Source organism: Cryptomeria japonica, chromosome 6 (genome assembly GCF_030272615.1).
Source record: "Cryptomeria japonica chromosome 6, Sugi_1.0, whole genome shotgun sequence".
NCBI lineage: Eukaryota > Viridiplantae > Streptophyta > Pinopsida > Cupressales > Cupressaceae > Cryptomeria > Cryptomeria japonica.
The window spans coordinates 372,074,694-372,096,012 of NC_081410.1; the positions used below are offsets into that span (position 1 = coordinate 372,074,694).

The window sequence follows — 21,319 nt, forward strand, 5'->3', positions numbered from 1 at the left end:
CTTTTATTTAATCATTTCGTCTTATCTAATTACAACAATTCAACAAAAAGGTGAATGAAGTTCAATAGCATGTCCAACTCTTTCCAATAGGTATAAAGATGGGCCAAGTGAATTTTATTCTCCTTAATATGATGCTGTTGTGAATAAGTTTGATTACTCTTTTGCATGTTTGGACTAGTGAACCCCTTTTCACCGCCATCATAGGTTACACAAATAATTATCACAAACGGTGTGTATAAAAAGGTCGTACTTGAAATCATTCTCACCCTTATCCCTATTTCCATACCCTTTATTACACACTTGATTCATAAAAAAATATTTATTGGTTTCTTACAAGTCAAAGCACATTAATTTCTATGAACATCACCTCTTCATACATATTAGTAAGACACACTTGATCCTTTAATATTGATTTCATAATAATTATTAATTTTAATTCTTCACATATCTATTCATTTCACTATCGTTAAATCATTCTAAATCACATGAAATCATAATTTAATCATCGACTACTTTTCAAATAAAATTTTCATATAGGATGCACAACACACCCAACTCCACATAGTTTTACTAACTTTTACTAATTTTATCCATCATTAGTGCTATTTATCTAAATAGTAAATAAGAGAAAGATGGATTTCTATAGACAATCACAACTTTTTCTCTCTCTTGAGAATGACTGAGTTCACGATGTTTTCAATTTTTGTAGTTGTATCCTCATGCAACCGTAAATTTCCTAGACCCTTTTTAAGGATTTACCATGCCTTAATATTTTACAACTCTTATAAAATTCTTGCATCTCACTTTTATTCAAATATTTACATAAGATGATTTGACCCATTACTACATTTATGATTTATCTATATTTTATCATATTAATGTTGCTCTTAAATATCTAACAATTGATGAAGTACCTTGATATTTTAATCAAATATGAAAGGATAACATTTACAACCTTTATAGAAGCACATTGAATATATTTCATATTATAGACATTAATGTTCTAATAAATCAAGGTTGATAATGCTAAAAATTACTTAGATGAATCAAATTACAGCCTTGGTCAACTAAATTATCATTGGTATTTCTCTTAAATCAGATTTTGAAATTATTTGATGTTATAGTTTAATCTTTATTTTTACTTACTAATATTCACTCTTTCTATATTCTTTTAATTATTAGGTCACTTGATTAATTATTTAATACACTTATAATACATTTAAATTACCTATTTTTATGTTTTTTTTAATCTTATTGGTAAAACCTTTCACGTAACACTTTGATTGATATTAGCCATAAAATTATGAACCTTAACAAATGGCACAAGATTAACTTCTTTTTGGGAAAGTGGTTATTTAAAATTTCACTTAACCAAATGGAAATTTGTTAAGGTATAAGATAGGGTATATAAATATGTTACATTCATTATTGAAGTCCTAATTTATCAACCATAAGATGCATTATCACATGTTTTCTTGCTTATCAAGGGATACTCAATAACATATATGTTGAACATGATTTCACGCTAAAAGAGAAACTTAATAATGTTAAAAATTTAAAAATATACGAATAAAGCAAGCATGTTTTTCGCTTAATAATAATTTAGGGAGAGATATACACCTACAAAGAGGTCAATAAAGAAATATTTTAAAGGTTGCTAATAGTGCCTACAACCTAGGTTCAAACCCCTACAACCTAGGTTCAAACCCCATAGGTTTGTCTCTATTGTGTTAGCAATAGAGCATGCTTTACCTTGGGGAGAATCTTGGAGAAATAGTGGGGCTTGTTGCTTGTAGTGCTTACATCCTTGGTTCAAACTATAAAGTTTAGGGGACAAGCCTTTGGTGTAATGGTGGGGTTTCTTGCCTGTAGTGCCTACAATCTAGGTTCAAATCCCATAGGTTCATATCCACCATGTAAAAAATGTAACATGATTTACCTTGGGGAGAACCTTGGCGAATTGGTGGGGCTTCTTGCTTGTAGTGCTTACATCCTTGGTTCAAACCATAAAGTTTTTACTAGGTTTAAACCCCATGGGTTTGTCTCTACCATGTTAACAATGCACCATGCTTTACCTTGGAGAGAACCGTAGAGAAATAGTGGGGCTTCTTGCCTGTAATGTTTACATCCTTAGTTCAAACAATAAATTTTTAATAAAATAGAAAGTGATGTGTGGGAGTGAGAGCATGCGCGACACACCAAGTTTGAACCTCCAATGTGGCGCTAGGGTTCTTTTGACTAGTTTGAATGGAGATGTAGGGGATGAATTTGATGAAGACAATGTAGATGGTAGTAAGGCTACGTAGATCCTTTTTGGCTTAGACTCACGTTGGGTGGATGCTGTGGCGGGTTCTTTTTTTTGGGTTGTCCATTTTGCCTGGCGCTTGGTTTGTTGGATGTATATCTTGGTGCTTTCTTCCTTGTGGGTGTTGGGGCTAAGGATGTGGTTGTTTTTAGGGATATAATGGCTTGTGCGTGGGCTGTAGAGTTTGGTGTTAGGGTTACAACTCCTTTTTGTTTGTTAGCCTCACATTGTGTCTTACAATTGGTATCAGAGCATAGGTTCCCGGTTGATAAACTTTCTCTAGCTTGGGTAGATTCTGGCTTAAGGACACAATGGTCTGTTTAGTGTCAATCCTTGCTCTAGTATTTGATGGTTCAAACTATGCCATGTGGAGTTGTAGAATGGAAGGCTACCTATCCTCCTTAGGGTTTGATGTGTGGATGTCTGTTGTAAATGGCTGCCCTAGTAAAGTCAGTCCTCCCACCGATTTAGATGTAGAGAGAAGAAACCAGTGTAATGATGTAGCAATGAAGGCTATACTCTGTGGTTTATCTGATGATGTTTCCTCACAGGTGGATAGATGCAGATCAGTAAAAAGCTTATGGGAAAGATTGAAGAAGCTCTATGGAAATGAGCCTACTACTGCAGAACTGGTTTGTGAAGACAAGATGAAAAGTGCAACTCATGTATCTGCAGATGGTGAAGGCATATCTGTTAGCAGTTGCAACAATGATGAAGAAGGAACCCACCTCTTCATGGCTCAAGAATCAGAAGATGAGAGGCACACATCTGAGAATGATCATGCAAATTGCTCCTACTGACAAGATGTGTTTGGCAGCAATAGTGAAGGTGAAGAAGAAGAGGAAGCAAAAGTTGATCTTGAAGGAGAACTTGTAAATGCACTTGAAGAACTCAGTAGAGTGAGAAATGAATACAAGTTATTCAAGAATGCTACTGTTGTGGAGCAGAACTGGTTGATCAGATGCCTTGAAGAATCTGAGAAATGGATCTCAGAGTTGAAGACTCAACAAGATGACACCAAGGAGTGCCAGTGTAATAATCTAGCATCTGAGCTAGAGGCAAAAGATAAAGAATATTAGCAGCTGGTTGAAGAAATGGAGATTCTCCGAAATGACCTTGAGAAGTGTCAGGATGAGCTCAAGGTGAGAATCCGGTTTGATGGTAGTAGTGATGCCTTGGACAAAATGTTGAAAAAGCAAAAGCATGCCAAGGATACTGGAGGATTAGGAAGTGGTACCGGTGAATGCTCCACCAGCAAGAATGTCCCTCACAATGACATTCTGTTTGTCTCCTCAAATGGAGAGAACAAGGGACAGACCTTCACATTTAGAAATGCTCCCCGGAAGAAGGTTGATCTAACCACAAACGGTGAAGACATGCAGACAAGGATGAAGACTGGTACTGCAAGAAGGAAGAACAATGCAGATCCCAAAGGAAAAGGGAAGATGGGAGAAGACAGCTTCACCAAAAGCAAGAACATGAGAAGACAATAGAGAAGACCTCCTACCGGTAGAAGACAAGGAAGTGCTACCGCCCACAAGTCAAAGCAAGTGTGGGAAAAGAAGAGATCAGATTGAAGAGTTGCAGAGGATGTACAATCCAGGATCCATCCCTGGAGAAGTAGAAATGGAGATGCCAAACCGGTAAGATCTCCTCATGCATGGCAGAATAAATTTGTATGTTATAAACCTTCCTTCTTCGGTTATTGCTTTGCATGTAATGGTCATGGCCATAGGGCAGAAGAATGTAGAAAGGGTTCTAGAAGGAACAATCTAGGATCTCATAGATATCATGCAAATGAGAAAAATACATCAAGAGTAGATACATGCATAACTCCTCTCCCGGTTATGCAAATAGTGTTTGTTACAACTGCAATAGACCTGGCCATAGAAATTTTGAATGCAGGAAGAACTCATAGTTCTATGGAAACTAGTGGAACAATCATGCTCAGTGTAGTAGCAGTTACAGAAGATATGAGCAACAAAGACCTGCATGGAACAAGAAGAGAAGTGTACCTGCACATGCAAGGAATCGATGGAGACCAACAGTTGACTACAATGGCATGATTAGAAAAGGAAGAGCAAACCGACATGTTAGAAGGTTCCCCAATCATGAGATTGGCATGGATGCTGTGTGCTACTATAGCACTGCTTCCGGTTATGATGCAGAATCCGGAAATGGAAGGACCCATCAACAAAAGAAGGTAAGACCTGCTCCCTGATGCAAGTATTGTCATTGATGTCAAATTAATTGAAAGCAGGAAGCATCTAAAATGACATCACAGAAAGAATGAAAGTATCTAAAATATATCCTAGAGTCGGGTGTTGGTTTGGAAGTTTCCTGGCAAATCAGCACGATGAAGCAGAAGATTACAGTGAGCATGATTCGTATCTATATCATTATCTGAAGGCAAAAATAGAAATCAAATGAAAACTATTAATGGAAAGACTTTATAAATAATCCGATATATTTATTACTCGATATATAATATGGAAAGACTTTATAATTATCGGCAAATATATTAATATAGTGGCAAGTTTATTAAAGCGAAAAAATGTTTTGATGGCGGATGTATTAACCAAGTATTTTTTACAGCACCTCATGAGCATTAATATATTGAACAATATTATCGGCCGCACACTTTAAATTAATTAAAGCGGAGATAGATATGGAGCGGCAAAATTAAAAGTGAAAAATAAATCTCGAGAGCAAAAATTATTAAACTGTGTTTTGCGGAACGAACTTAATACCGGCTGGGAGAAAATAATATCGTAAATAAATTACATACCTTATTTTTACAATACATATTATTGGGTTTCATTAAGTTTGGTGGTTTGTTTATTATGAAAAGTATTGTTCAAGGTATATTGGCATAAGAGTTTATTAATATAAACAAAAGTGTTTGGCAAACAAATACTCCCGTAAAAAGTTTATTAATAGAATTTAACAAAAAGAAGTTATTGAAATATTGAAGGATATGACTTTTCAAACTAAAAGTCATGTTGGTTTGCAACCGGTGGAACTAGCACATATATATAAGAATTTTTAAAAATGCTTTGAGAAGGATGTTGATATGCTGGATATATATACTTTGTATAAAACTGTGGATTTTTGAAAGTATACCTCACGTAGGTGAAGTAAGAGGTGTGCAAAGAGAAACATGAACAATCAGTCCTAAAAGAGCACAAGTTTAGAATATAATGGCAGATATATAAACTTAGCACATGCAGATTTGAAATGAAGAGTAAGGCAGATTTATGATCAGCTTACAGCAGATTTAAGAAAGAAATTGTGACATATTTGTATGAAGATGTGTATGCAGATTTAAAGAGTGTTACCATTGTCCATCATCCATTGTTACAGCAACATGTTCAAGATGGAAAATTAGATTTGTGAAGAGTGAGTTGGTGCTCACAATTTCAGCAGAGAGAGTTGGTGCTTCCAGTGGGTTGGTGCTCACAAAACAGAGTTCGGGGGTTGGTGCTTCCAGTGGGTTGGTGCTCACAAAACAGAGTTAGGGAGTTGGTGCTTCCAGTGGGTTGGTGCTCACAAAATTGTAAAAGAACATAAATATATAGCATTCATTTTCAGTGGTTTTCTCCCGCATTGGGTTTCCACTTAAATCTTTGTGTTATTGTGTTCATATGCAAATTTATTTTTAGTGATTGATTCTATCATATAAAATATTGAATTGAAAAGTTTCATTATACTGATTCACCCCCCCTCTCAGTATAACTGTGTGCTCTTCACTCCCCAGACTGAAAATGGGAAGAAGAATGAGACCAAGCAGGTATGGAGGAAGAAGCAAGAAGATGCATCCATGGACCAGTACTGTGCATTCAATGCACAGGTGATATCTCCTAAGGCCTAAAGGAGATGCAGGATGTCAGGGGTAGTAACATATTGATTAGATCTTTCACCCCCTCAGTGAAGGACACATGGAAGAACAAGCTGCTGTCGGTATGAAGGATGGAAATGAGAAGATAAGTGTGTGTAGTGTCTGTCTTGGCTACACACCTGCAGATTAAAGATGGATCACTATTGCATGTGTCAATGGATGACATTTTTGCAATTGGAATTAGATGCAAATTGACACAAGATGTCAGGAGATACAGGAAGGTGCTCTGGTAGTGATGATGGACCGATACAAGAAACCGGTATGTGCAGGATGTTACCGGTATGAATACTAACAGGTACTTGCAGGTTATGTAAGACAATGAGGTTCAAGATCATTGCATTAGCCTCGGTAGCATGGAATGAGGAGTTTGTCTCAGGTGGTATTGGAAAAGACCTGAATGACATATGGTGGCCCGATTGTAGATTATGTATGCATGCATCCTTTGAGGGCTAACCGGTTTGATTTATGACTTGATGATGACATTGTATGGCATTGTGTACATCCAGGATAATGTCATACGCTGTGGTGGATATAATGGAGCTGAAAGATTATCAAATGATCACATTTGCACGGCTCAACCGGTATATGGAGATGATGGGAGCCCCGGAATTGGTCCTGACCGATATTGTGGACTTGAGATGTATGACTCAGGGGGAGTTTAAGTGCTGTTGAAGCAGACCCGACATGCTTGAACTTATGGATATGTTGCCTACATCAACTGCAGATGATGGAAATTGTTGTAGGAATACCTAGGAGAATTTCATGATTAAGGGTATCTACTTTCCCAATTGGTTGCATTCATAGCACAATCACATTTGATTCTAAAGATAAACTGGGATCAAACAGGGGATGATGCAGTTTGACAGACAGGTGAGCAGTATACACTGACACATCTTTCATCAATTGGTTGATTTAACAATTAGTATCAGACCGGTATACACAATTGGTGTCAGTTGGTGGTCGAGCCCTCCATCTCAAGTGTTGTAACTTGAGAAGATGTAACAATTGATATCAAAGGAGGAGATGCATTCGGTAAAGAAAAGGAGGAGAAAGTTTTCTGTCAGTTCCCGATAGATACAAGGAGGCGTGAAACCCTGACAGTGCCCTTTGCCATTGTTGTCAAAGGGGGAGAAAAGATTCTGTAGTATACCACATACTACATGTGTGAGAATCCATGGATCACACTAAGGGGGAGAGAGAATATGCAGTATGCCGGATACTACATGTGTTGACATCAATGCCAAAGGGGGAGATTGTTGGCATTGTGTTGACATCAATAGAATGACCATTGGAGTCACCGGTACACAAGTTAGTGTTTGACTTGTGTGGAAGATATGGACAGGAGACCGATATGATATAACAACCGGTAAATGATGACATCTATAAGAGAGCAAGATGTTGGTCGGTTGATTGTGATGAAGAGGCAGAATGTTATCAAGAATAACATCAACACAGGAGGAGAAGGATGTATAGGTCACCAATACACTGCGTGGATGTCAAACAACAGGACTCCCACTGGATGAAGAGAAGACTGGCAGTAAGAGTACCCAAACCGGATCACATGTGCCTATTTGAAGATATGTTGCACAAACAGGGAGGCCACATGAGTGCATTGCAGGATGCAGATGACAAGGATCCACTCCCACTGGTAAGTGGAGCTTATCTCTTATTATTCAAAGTGTGCATCATAGTTCTATGAGATAACACAAAAGTGTTAACGGCAGGTGTTTGAAGGCTCACACCGGACCTACCGTTGAATCACAAAGATGCCTCAAGTGCATGAAATCAAGGATATTCACTGGAGCGACAGAGAAGGCATGATGAGTTGTCGGGACAGATGAAGAGTGATAGGTTTGTCACTTTGACAAACCGGTTGAGATGATGTCCGGGTCGATGATGAAGAAGGCAAGGCTGAGAAGCTGCAGATAGATAGTGCAACCGGTATGCAGATGCCTTAGATGGAAACAGTTGAAGGTTGATGACATGGTGTCATCAAGGGGTTTACCGGTATGTGTGTCCACCGGTAATGCGGACAAAGTGCAGATGCAGAAGACTCCCATCTGATGAAGATGTGCATAAGGTAGGTTAGCAAGAGTGCTGACCGGTTGAGTGTTCCACCAGAAGAGAAGTAGAGTGCAAGGTGATGGCAGACCGGTTAAGGTATAACCGGTAGGATAAGTAAGCCGGTAGATGAACCCGGTAATGGAGTTTGTCGGTGATCCCATCGAGACCGACATAACCGACCTAGCAAAGGTGGATGCCGACAAAGGGGCCACGTGGAGGTGAAGTGGCATGCATGCACAGGTTGGTATGTTAAGTTGGTAAAGTATCAGGCGGCGATGTAGATGGTGACAGGTCAACATTTATGTCGACTGTGTGATTCATGGGATGTGCAACAGAGGTTTGCGGCTCGAGGTCAGACGAACAACAGAGATCCGACACAGACTGTTTGAGCAGATTGAGGTAGGTGAAGGAGAACGCAAAACCATTCTTGGTGATCGACCAAGAGATCAGCTGACAGATTAAAAGCAAATTGCTAAATGAGGAAGGCGTGTTCTGGAAGGCACGAAAATGGCGGGATTGATTGATGAGTTGCAGTTCATCAATCTAGGCGATCAGATCGGATGAGATTTGATTGGATTTGGTTTGCCTCGAGGTTGATGAGGAAACCCTAACCGCCTGAAGTTTGAATTGGTTTTTGGCGGGAAAACCAGGTTATAAATATGCAAGCCAAAATTGATGAAGGCTGCCGCTGAATGAGAGAGTGTTGCTGCATGTGAGAGGTGAAATCAGTCAAGTGCTCACCAAGAAGAAGAAGAAGAGACTGAGTGTGAGGAAGAACAGGGTTGAAGTGTTGAATCGACATCAATAAGACAACGGATAGTCAGCCTTTGAGTCTGACAAAGGAGTGAATCGACAGTGACCATACCAGCAGAGAGGTGCTGCAGAAGACTACATAAAGGGCGAGCAAAGAATTGATAGAGTGTAGTACCAGTGGAGAGTAGTATTGTAGCTAAGAGAAGAGAGGACCGACAAAGAGAAGAACCGACAGACAAGGAGAGGAGGTTGAACCGGTAAGGTTGCAACAAGAGATAAGGCTGTAGCAGTGAGTGGGTGAGCAGAGAACCGACAGTGAATTGGATAGAAGATCCGACAGAGAGAACTGCAGGAGAGTTACAAAGGTCATTTGTAACATGGCTATTACTTTTGTAATTGATTATGTTTATTGAAGACCACTGAGTTGGAGCTCGGTGCAGGGGTTGTAGCTCCTTGGGTTGGTGCCCTAAATTAGGGGTTGGTGCTCCTTGGGTTGGTGCCCTAAACATTGTAATCAAAGATTCATTGTGAGGCTGGATTGGAGCAGTAGACTCCAACAACATTTCTCACCGAGGTTTTTGCCATCTTGGGTTTTCCTCGTATATGCTGGTGTAATGTGATGTCCCTTTTGTGTGTGTGTATTTGTGTTAGTCTCCCATCTAACCAGTAAGTCTGCTTTCAGTTAGATCTGAGAACTGATATGCACACATAGAATAGAGAAGGGAAAAGTTTGGAAACAACTGATTCACCCCCCTCTCAGTGGCACATTATGTCTAACACAAATTGCGTCCCCAAGAGATGGTGCCTCCAAGTTCAAAGACAATGAACAATCCCAATCATTTTCTTCTCATGGGCAGGGTAATTCCTCTCCCTATCCTGCGACTTTCTCGACTCATAAGCCACTGGATGTCCATCTTGTTTCAACACCCCTCCAACAGCAAAGTCCGAAGCATCGCTTTGAACCTCGAATGGCCTTGTGAAATCAGGCAACAACACTTGCACCGATGTGAGTCTCTCCTTGAGTGTCTCAAAGGCTGTCTGACACTTGTCTAACCACTTCCACTTTCGTTCCTTCTTTAGAAGTTTTGTTAAGGGCGCAACACATTTGGAAAACCCTTCAACAAACCTCCTGTAGTAATTCGCCAGACCAAGAAACGACCTCACTTCATGTACATTCTGCAAGGGTTCCCAATCTCGGATTGCTATCAGCTTCTTTGGATCTAGACGAATGAATCCTTTCCCAATGATATGCCCCAAGAAGTGCACCTCTTCCTGAGAAAACGCACATTTCTCCTTCTTGACAAAAAGCTTGTGCTCCCAGAGCAACTAAAATACCTCTGCCAAGTGTTGCTTGTGCTCCTCCATGTTCTTGCTGTAAACCAATATATCATCCAAATACACTACCACAAACTTATCCAACTGAGGTCGAACACATCGTTCATGAGTGTACAAAATGTTGCTGGTACGTTGCATAGCCCGAATTGCATTACCATGAACTCGTATGACCCATAACTGGTCACACATGCAACCTTCTCCTCATCTCCCGTTGCAATCCTCACTTGATAGTATCCCTGCTTAAGATCAAAATTGCTGAAGACCTTTGCCCCAGACAAATAGTCAAAACAGTCAACAATAAGAGGTAGGGGATACTTGTTCTTGATGGTTAACTTGTTTAGGGCCTTGAAGTCGATACATAACGTCAATCTTCCATCTTTCTTCTTTTGAAACAACACGAGCGCCCCATACGGAGAACGAGATGGCTTGATGTAACCCGCCTCAAGCAACTCCTCTAACTGCCTCTTTAGTTCTACCATCTCTGGACCAGATAACCTGTACAGAGCTTGTGCGGGTGGCTTCGCCCCTAGTACCATTTCTATCTTGTGATCTACAGTTCTTCTCGTTGGAAGTTGAGCAGGTAGCTTGATTGGTATTGTGTCCTCAAACTCCAAAATGACTTCCTCTACTACAGGTGGAATGGGTGTCTCCTACACATCCTCTAGTTCATCCCAACCGCCAAGTAGCGCTGCTAGAAACATCGGTTCCTTGTCATGCTTCTCAGCTGCCTTTTTCATTCCCAATGTTGAAACCATCAGAGCCTTCCCGGATTATCGCCTCTGTCATCTTCACCATGCATGTCTGCTTAGGATCCAAAAACACCAACGAATCCAGGTGAGGAATTATCGCATCATTGCCGATCTTCAAGAACTCCTAACCCAATATCAACTCAAAATCATCCATCTCGATCACTATCAGTTCCATGCGACCTTGCCACGAGCCGACTTTCAGTTGTATGTCTCGGACTATACCATGTATCTTCTTGAATGGGGAATTCACCGCCTTGAAAGAGCATGCATCCGCTTGCACCTTCAACCCCAGATCTCGAGCTCTCCCGACAGAGATAAAGTTGTGAGTGGCTCCTGAGTCCACCATAGCCACTGTGTACTTCCCACTCATCTGGGCCTCCACATAACACAACTTGTTTCAGTTCTCAGGTTCGACAGCCATGGCCTCAGGCTACTCGGTGGCATTGACTGCACTCAAACGCTGGTTCACACCCATCACTGCAATCTGACCATCCCGGTCTGCTGCCATCTGTGTAGAGTTCAACCTCTGTCGCTGCAGACTTTCTCTTGCTCAATGTTCTGAGCTACTACAAATGAAGCACCCACACCCTCTCCTGTCATTCTTTGACCCGGTGTCTTTCGAACCCTTACTTGAACCTTTTCTATTTGAGGACTTTCCTGTCCCACTCTGTTTACTGCTTGAAGAATCCCCCTTCCCCTTAGACTTTCCTTCATCCTTGGATTGGAACTGTTTCTTGTCCTTCCTCGGGGGGTTGGATCCACTTGTAGCACCCTGTGCCTTCGGCAAATCCTTGTAGTCAACCAGCCGATCCACGACTGAAATGGCCTCTTCGACATTTGGGACCTTCAGCTTTTGGAGCTCATTCTGAGCCCATGGAGCCAGACCTTTCAAGAAGTGATATAACTTAAGATCTTGGTCCATATTTGGAAATTCCAACATAAGAACCCGGAAAGCTTTGATGTAATCTTTGATCTTCCCTGTTTGCCTCAAGTCTGAAACCTGTTTGAAGGAGGTCCAACCTGCATTCTCTTGCTTGAACTGCTCCTTAAGTGCATCCCGCAACTCTTTCCATGTGTCTACCTTGACTACCGGCTTGCCAGCCTCTGTATCCTAAAGTCTGTCCCTCCACCAAAGCTTAGCTGCTCCAATGAGGAATCCTGTGGCCATCTCCACTTTTTCTTTGTCCGTCAATCCCCTCATGGATTTCAGGTACCTTCCCATGTCAAAGAAGAAATTCTCCATCACCTTTGTCATCTCGGTCACCCTCATACTTTTTAGGTGGCGAAACCCTTGGCAATCCCTGCCTGAGAGACACAACTTTTGACAAATTCGATCTCTAGGAGTGCCTTCTTCAACTCATCTTCGATCTTTTCTCTCTCTATCTGTTCTTGGCCATACAAAACCTGGAGATCCTTGATATCTCCTTCAGCTAAGTCTAATCGTCCTTTTGCAGTGTCCATGCGCTTCGGCAGAACCGCGTCTTCCAAAGACTCCAAATGGTTGCTTAGGTCATTAAGCCTATCCTCAGTCTTCAAGGTTGCACTTCTTTCATTTACATGACCACGGGATGAGCCCTTCTCTCCTTCTGACTCCCTGTCAGCATCCCTGCCCCTTGCCATGACTGTTGAAAAACTGAACTCACTGAGTGTGCTAGCTTGGGGGTATCAAAACCTTGTGCTCTGATACCAATTGTCACGGGGCTAGATTGACCTTCTTGGCACCAACAATCTTCTGGGTACTTGTCCGTGAGATCCAAGCACTTCCAAGACCTCAGCTACTCCTATTAGCACTCCCAAGCTCCAGAACTTGCACACACACTTGCACAGCAACGCACAATCTTGCACAGCGGAAATCTTTACACAATGAACACAATGCTGGGGCAAATAGATAGCTTTATTGATATGAAGAAATGGCCCCTGGCTCGGTCTACAATCAATTCCAACTATGTTGTTGGTCACTACCCCGAGTACTTCCCAAAGCACCCGATTACAAGTTCTCGCCCCTGGATTCATGCCTAGTCTTGAAACACTGGTACTGATCACACTGCACCTCGCCCCTGGCTGTAGCTTCTCACGTAGACTCCAAATCCTCAAAGACCCTGTCTCCTTTGGAACTCAATCTGGCGCACCACGGACTCTCTCGTGAGTCGACGATGACTTACCCAGTACAAGACCCAAGCCCCCTCCTTGAACGGGGACTCCAAGTCACACTGCTTTCTCTGTTGCTTCTACTCACACCACTGCACTGCAATCACTCTAAACACCTTTGCTCGCTGGAATGTTGTTTTGGTCCTCCTTGGATTTCTCCACGATGAACCTTCGCCTGTAGGATGTAAAGCACACTGTAGAAGCATTCTCTTGTGAACGGCGGGGCACTCTGCTTCCCCCTATATAAGTTTTTCGTCCAGTTCCCAAACAATTGTAGCTTGGCATTAATCGATTGTCAATCACCACAACTTCCACCTGCTGAGAATCGGATGGGGACTTACACCCTAGAAGACCATTGACCTCCTCGTGACAGTAGCCCCTTACACTAGGGACCCTATTTTTATTGGAATCTTATCTCATGGGCTATCTAGTTTGGTGGTTATTGTGGGTCTGTCTGGCCTTGGCTTTGGCTTCGTGGCAGCCTATTTTCTTGTTGCTCTTGGTGTTTCTGGTTTCTTTTTGGAGGGCTTCTTAGGTGCCTCAGTGTATACTATTTACAATGATAACTTTTTATCGTTTCTCTCTGTTTTTTCTTTTGTGGAGGATGAAGATGAAATTTATAAATAGGGCTTCAACTAGAAAAATACGAGCTGTAGCTAAACATGTACGTATGTCTTCGAATAAAGCACATAGAGTAGCTCATCAACTTCGTGGTTTTACCTATATGGAGGCACCTTCGATACTGAATTGGATGCCTCATAGAGCATGTTATCCCATATTAAAAGTACTTTGTTCTGCAGACGCAAATGCATATCACAATATGGATATAGATAAGGGCTCTTTATTTGTCCTTATGGCTGAAGTGAATGAAGGTCCTATTTTCAAAAGATTTCGACGTAGAGCTCAGGGATGCGGTTATCCAATACAGAAGCCCAATTGTCATTTAAGTATTACATTGGAGGATGTAACTGACTCTTATGAACTTTTGGAAAATATAATCCAACTCACAACTTTCAAAGGAAGACCTACATAATGATGAAAAACATTTTTTGAATGAATGAAATACAGTTGGCCAGATTTAATAAGATTGTATCTTGTAGAGAAGGCCAAGCAATGGCAGTATGCTTCAGTCTTGAAATTAATTAAAACAAAAAAAAAATGAGAATAGCTGGAACAACTTTTCGTTGAAAGGGGACATTTAAGAGAATAAATTCTAGAGCTTAAGAAAAAATTAAACGAGGACATAGTGGAATCCCTTACCTTCTTAGCTACTACTAATATCCTAGAAACTGTAACTCCTAAGCTGGAAAATAAGATTTGTAAACAGGAGGATGGGATCTAGCTGATAAACTTAATAGCCGAGTTGCATTGTTTTCAAGCATCATTAGAGAAGATAATATCTTTGAACAAACAATATACATTATTCTACAGCCAGTTGGGCAAAGTTAAAGGTCACTGAAATTAATTGGACATACTTAGAAAATCCTTTCAAAAGTATATACAAATATTTAGATTGTCTTCTGTAAACTGCTGATTCTGAGTAGAAACTAGTGAGCTGAAGTGCAGAGAGAACTACTCCATTTGTTTAAGAATCTTGCAATTTTTTTTTTTGGTATTGTTGTCCGCTCCTTCACCTTTGTAGAACATGTTGAAGTTTAAAATTTGATTGTGTAATGAAGAAGTTATAAACATTTGAATGCTGTCCCTTTTAACTGCAATTTTGCAAGTTGGAAATTGATAATTGATTTAAAAGTTGCAATCACATGAATTTATTGTTAATTAGGTTACAATCCTTGTTAATTAGGTTACAATCCTTCACGGGATCGCCTTCATGTTTATTGGATCATAACTTATGACCAATTAAGTCAAGAGGAGGAAGTAAGATCCTTTGCATCACTCAATATTGAGTGTAGTTGTGGAAGTGTATTTATGATGTAGATTAGCTTACTTTATGGACTAATCATCTATTAACTATTCCTATTTGGTGGACTAATCGATAGATATTTTTTGTTTGAAAATAAATTATCTAAGCTAAACATCATAAAATCTATCCTATTGAACTCCCAAATATCACAGTGCCCAAATATCACAGTGAGATGATTGGGACATTTTATGTTGTAAACATTGATTATCATTGATTCACAACCATGAGTACATTAACTAGACTGATTTACATTGGCTTCCATATGAATGTGTTTAATGGATGAGTGCATAGATATGTGTTGCATGAACATACAGATATGCTAGCTTGACAGTGATTGATGTAGTGAACTAGATTCCATCATGCTTGTTGGTACATATTGCTAGATCCTTTGTGATGAGTCGGGCTTCTCTTGTAGGGTAGCATGGGGAAGCTAATGCTTTGCGGTAGGGTGGATATCACCTTGATGATGTTCTCTCTCTCTTATGCTTCAGGTTATGGATAAGAAATGGAGGACGTTTTGTAATGCAAGTGTTAATATATTACTGATTTTGTGACCTACTGATTGAAAGAGTAGATAACTCTCATATATTGCTTATTCTTCTCTTGTGAATTTTGAGTGGGATTCATGACGTGTGTGCTTGTAACTGTAATGTAGAATGTTTGCATTTTATGGTTATGCCAAAGTATGGTTAATGAACTTGTATATATTGCAATGAGTGTAGAATCATTTTAGATGTGGTAAGAACAAAAAAAATCAGTCGAATATTTGACTCCTTTGACTCTGGACTATGTTTACTTATTAATTTCCATATTTTATGGTGTGATTATGAGTAGTTGTTACTGTACTTGTGATGGTTTTGAATGTTCAGTAGTTTTTATGATTTTATACTTTTTGTTGCAGTTATAGAGATTGGAAATGTGATGCACATGTAGCTAATAACCTCTGTTTTCTTCTTTTTGCAACTTCTTTACAAAAATACTTACAACTGCAACAATTTTCTGTTTTCTTTAACTGTCTTGGAACTTGCTTCATTTTTTACTATTTTTAAATTTATACATATCACTTCCTCCTTGTATGCAACATTGACTTCAGCAGTGGTGGGTTTCAGATTGCCAGGGAGTTGCGTTTAAGGGATATAGGTGGCATCATTGTGGTGGACTTTATTGACATGAAGGATGAGGGTAAGTTTTCTTTCCTCTACCATGTTGAGAATTATGAATCTCAGATGGGGTTGGATGTTGATAGGAGCCACTCACATGCTTTTAATGTTGTAATTGATTGTCCCCTATATGTATGTTGAGAAAGTACCGGCACACTTGAATTTGATAACCCTTTAATTTTTTTTTAGAGAGCTGGCTTTAAGGGGTGGCATAATTGTGGTGGTATTTATTAACATGAACTATGATACTTATCTTTCTTTGCTTTTGTTTAAGATTACATGTAACAGATATTGTCAGATGTTGTTAGGGGCCACTCGCATTCTTTCATTTTTCTAAACATCTTATCTTATTACATGAATTAAGAATCAAAAATAAAAACTACTCTACATAAACTATAAAGATGTATAATTTCCTTTCCTGATTAAAGTGTGGGCTGTGGGGGCTGGGTGGGAGTGTAGGGAGGCCATTTAATGCATGCAGACACATGGGGTTATGCATAAATATTATGAATTTTCATTTGATGCCGAACTTGTTAAATCTATATTGAGCTTGTGGTATTATGCTGGATACCAGCAGGTTGTAAGAACAGTTTTAAGAAAGACCATGCTGATAGGAAGATGCACAAGGAAGATTTTGTTGTGCAAAAAATTAGTGTTGTAGGATGAAACTTGGTGAAATCATTCCCTTATGGAAACTGTTTTCGTCTTTTGCATCCAACTGAATTTCAAGATAGCAAGATCAGTTTCATCTAGAGTTTGATTTGTTTTTGGGAGAGGAAAAACATACATTGTGCAATGTTAGCATACGCATGTTTTAGCACCAAGATGTGAGATGATTCACAGTGTTCATAGGCATTAATTAGCTTGTGGTACATTCAGTTAGCCAAAAAAACTTAATGCTAGCAACATGTACATGGATGCATTTATAGAAGAATGAACTGGACCAATATATTACTAAAGCCCATTATGGGATGAGTATTAAAAAAGTTCCATAGTGAGGGTGCAAAGATGCTGAATTAATTAAAATTACTTCTATATGAACTTCTATTTCTTATTTCTATTAATTAAAATTACTCTTGGATCAAATTTGGCATTTGCACAACTTCTGTGTGTATGGAGTATTGTCTTGAAAAAACAATAAGACGCAACAGGATCAGCAAAACTTCAGGAAAACCCTTCAGTCAGATTAGATTCAGTCTTGTAAGCCAACTGTTTGATGAAATACCAATTCAATTCTGAGTTCATACACCCAGCAGATTAGGGAGGGCTATTACAGCAGGGATGGCTTCAAGTGGGTCTATCATGCTTCTTCCTCCAAACCCTAATGTGTTTGAATAGTAGGGAGTGATATAGATACAGTCTATATATTGATTTAAGATTATTCCATGTTATTATCTAACCCTAATAATTGAAAAAGTATATAAATATGTGTGTGTGTGTGTAAACATTCGTGTTTTCAAAGTTTAATGTCATGTTATTTTCTAAAAAAATATTAAATTATTTTAAATAAATTGGAAAACCAGATTTTTCAAAATTAGCTATACCGGTACCAGTAACAGTTACCGGAGTCTCCAAGTACACCCATCTCTTGCTAACCTTGCTTGCAAGTTATGGTATTGACCTCAGTTTGTAGAGCTGATCTTTGACACAGAGGGTTCTGTTGATGTGGCGAAAGTCGTACTTCGACTCTCTCCAGTCAACACAAAATAGAATGCTAAGTATCCTATCCCCTCTTGAATAAGGAAATCCCTAATGCCTCTTAGATGATCGAAGGGAACAACCTCAATGTTCAAATTGTCAGGTCTTGACTGCGGGATAGCTCAACGGTTTGATGTGTTTTGTTGGTGAACACAAAGGGGCCTTACGTTTATAACAAGCTGGTTTGCATCCGACGATGTTGTGGTTCTTAGACTGGGGAAATAAATAACAATAGAGAAGGGTACAGGGATCCTAAGTATAGTGGTAGTAACGACTGGTGTTGCGGGTAGACATATATCCATAAACTAACCCCTGCTTCGCCAGAGATATACTCACAACTTCATAGGGATAGTGCGAGCTCCAAGGGAATGATGGGTTTTGAGACTGGAGTTACTCATTTAGGCACCCAATTCTGGCGTAGCCCAAGACAAATACCTACAGTTGAACTAAGCACAGTCCTGGGTTCAAACTAACCATACATGGTGGCCCACAATCTGTTTGTCACCAATGGTATGAACCTGAAAATCAAATCAAATACCCCTCCACATTTCGCCATTAAAATCACTGAACTCTACTTAACCAGCTGAAGGGAAACCATGCAAACAAAAGAAAACAAAATAACAAACACCATACTTCGATGTTCATTTATTGATTTCAACAGCCATTACAACAATTTCTTATAGCAGTCCTATTCTACTCTTAATTTGCTAACTACAACTACTTCTAACTTGTTGGATATCTAACTCAAAAAATCTAATTCTTAAAAATCTAACCAATCCAAAAAATCTAGAATCTAACCCTTTACCAAGAGAGGCACTGGCCTTTTAAAGATTTTTACATTTCAGATCAAGGGCCAGGATTGACTGCCTCGAATGGTTGAGATCTTCCTTCTAGAAGCCTGGCAGCTCTAGGCCATACCAATTAACTTCTTATAAGTTCCCAGGTGCCACTTTCAACCACTTCCTCAGGTACTGGCCACTGTTCTACATCAATTTGGTCAATCAAGTAGCTGAGGAATAACTGACCTATGTACCCTCTTGTTTAAATGCATTAATGGGGCCAATAGGTAGTTGTTTACATTAAAACAATTCAGTTTTAGAAACTTATTTTCTGATATTTTCAACTGTGCATTTCTGAATCTGCATACTTCTGTTGCATTCTGAGTTTGATCACTAGTCTTCAATCTTGCTAGTGAACTTCAACTTGTTGTTTGGTGATGGTGGGTATCCTTGTGCTTTGCCTTTAGCTTTGCAATGCACTCTTCATTGACAGTTGTTTAGCCCTTGATGTGAGGTTAGTACAATTCACAGATAACACAGTATTTCCCACACGTACCAATTATTCATGTAACAAAAGTGTCATATATCACAACATAAGTAACAATGATAACAATTAGACCACAAGAGTTATATCTTTATTGTATTGTCCAAAATATATCCATACATAATCTCCCCTGCCGAGGTTCCATCCAAACAATATATAGACTCGACGGTTGGCCAAGTTGCCAACTGTCACCAACTCCCAACTACCCGACGGGAACCTCTCGACGATGCAACATAACCATAAACACAACATAAACACAATTATAATTATTATTCTTACTAACATAAGTTATTTACCCCTAACATTAGCCCCCCTAGATGACTAAGACAATAAGAGCTGAAATGTAAAACATAAACTAGGACCGAGAAGAGGGAGGAGGCGTCCCTGTAGTGGCAGGAGAAGAAGGTTGTTGTCTAGTGTGAAGTCTTAGGTTCTTTTCTGCCAGCAGCTGCCAATCCCATGCCTTCTTTACCATGTGGGCAACTTCCAACAGTTTCTTATCTTTTTGCTCTATCTGTGAGGTGAGCTCTGCCACCTTGGCTGCCAGTACTTGCACTTCCTTCTTCTGCATGCTACAACGGGCCTCATAGGTGGTCATCTTCATTTCCAACTCATTCTGCAGGTTCCTTTCTACTGTAGCCAACTGTGCATGCTTCTCCCCTTCCTTCTCCAGTTTGTTATATACAGTCGTTGGGCCTCCTGCTCTATTTGGTGCCGCCGCATCCGCAAATACACATCTCGGAAGGCCCCCTCCATGTTGCGGAAGGTGGTGCCCAAAGTACCCTTGCCTCCCACTAGGTGCCTGTGAGTTCATTCTTGAACCATTTCTGGTGTACTATGGTCCGACCACCCTTGCTGCTCAAAGTGGCATGCAAACTCATCTGCACACCCAGTAGTCATGAAGTGACACAGTTGCGTAGCGTCGACGGAGTTACCGACCTCCATCCGCCTAGTCAACTCTGCCATTCCCCATGCAACATCGGAGAGCCCCTGCAGTTCTCCAAGGAATCGCTGGAGTGAGCTTGTTGGATCACTCGGATCTGGTGGAGTGAGGTGGAGTCTTGCCAGTGATCCTTCTGGCCCACTTTCCCCCTCATAGTTGCTCTTTTGGTCCTGCCCGCCACTTCTTGGGGCCTAATGCTCTCTATCAACAGACATCCCCACATCCTGGTTTGTGATAGTAATAGTTTTGTCCGGTGTCAGGTGCGCCCCAATGGCCATGCTGTGCGGTGCGGAGGAGGGGGGAAGGTGCGGAGTGAGTGCGAACTGCCCCAACCATCCGTCTAACAAGGCATCTATATCTTCATCCGTGAGTGTCTCCAGTGCTGCCAATGCCTCTAGGCTATCCCCAGCCATCGATATATTCCCTACCTCCTCCTTCCCTACTGGAGCCCTACCAGTACCTGCCGGGACCATACTAGTACCTGGTGAAGCCGTATAAGTACATGCTGAAGCCGTACTAGTACATGCTGAAGCCATACCAGTACTTGCTGGGGCTGTACCAGTACCTATTGGAACCGTACTAGTACCGCTGACACAGTACCAGTACCCGCTGGTATCGTACCAGTACATGCTGGTACAGTACAAGTACTTGGTGATGTTGTGCTAGTACTTGCTGGTACCGTACCAATGTCTGCCGTAGCAGAACCTGAGTCTGCCATACCAATTCCCTGCTCTGCTGTTATGTCTTTTCTTGGTACAACCTTTCTTGCAACTGCCTGGTCTACCGTACTGGTACCCTCCATGGCTTCTATTGCAAGTACAGCCAAGCTGATTTGTGGTAATGATACCCGCAATTGTGCTGGTGGTTCCCCTTCGTTGATTTTTCGGAACAACACGCCTACTGGTCGTATGTCCCCCACAGGGCTGGCCACGGTAAGCGCTTCCTATGGTACCAAGTGTGCCGAGGATAATTTTGGAGCTGTGAACTTTACCCTCGTACTCTTCCATTGTGCCCGTAAC

At 40.5% G+C, this 21,319-nt stretch overlaps 1 protein-coding gene across 5 annotated transcripts in view; it reads left to right on the forward strand.

Annotated features, from left to right (window-relative positions):
- Nucleotides 1-21,319, forward strand: part of LOC131072219 (ribonuclease E/G-like protein, chloroplastic) — a 305,133-nt gene that overhangs the window by 141,633 nt on the left and 142,181 nt on the right. For all 5 annotated transcript variants that reach the window (XM_058008320.2, XM_058008319.2, XM_058008318.2 and 2 more), the window contains exon 9: nt 16,286-16,358. In XM_058008320.2, coding sequence (XP_057864303.2) covers nt 16,286-16,358 — 73 coding nt within the window. The remainder of the gene's footprint in view (nt 1-16,285; nt 16,359-21,319) is intronic.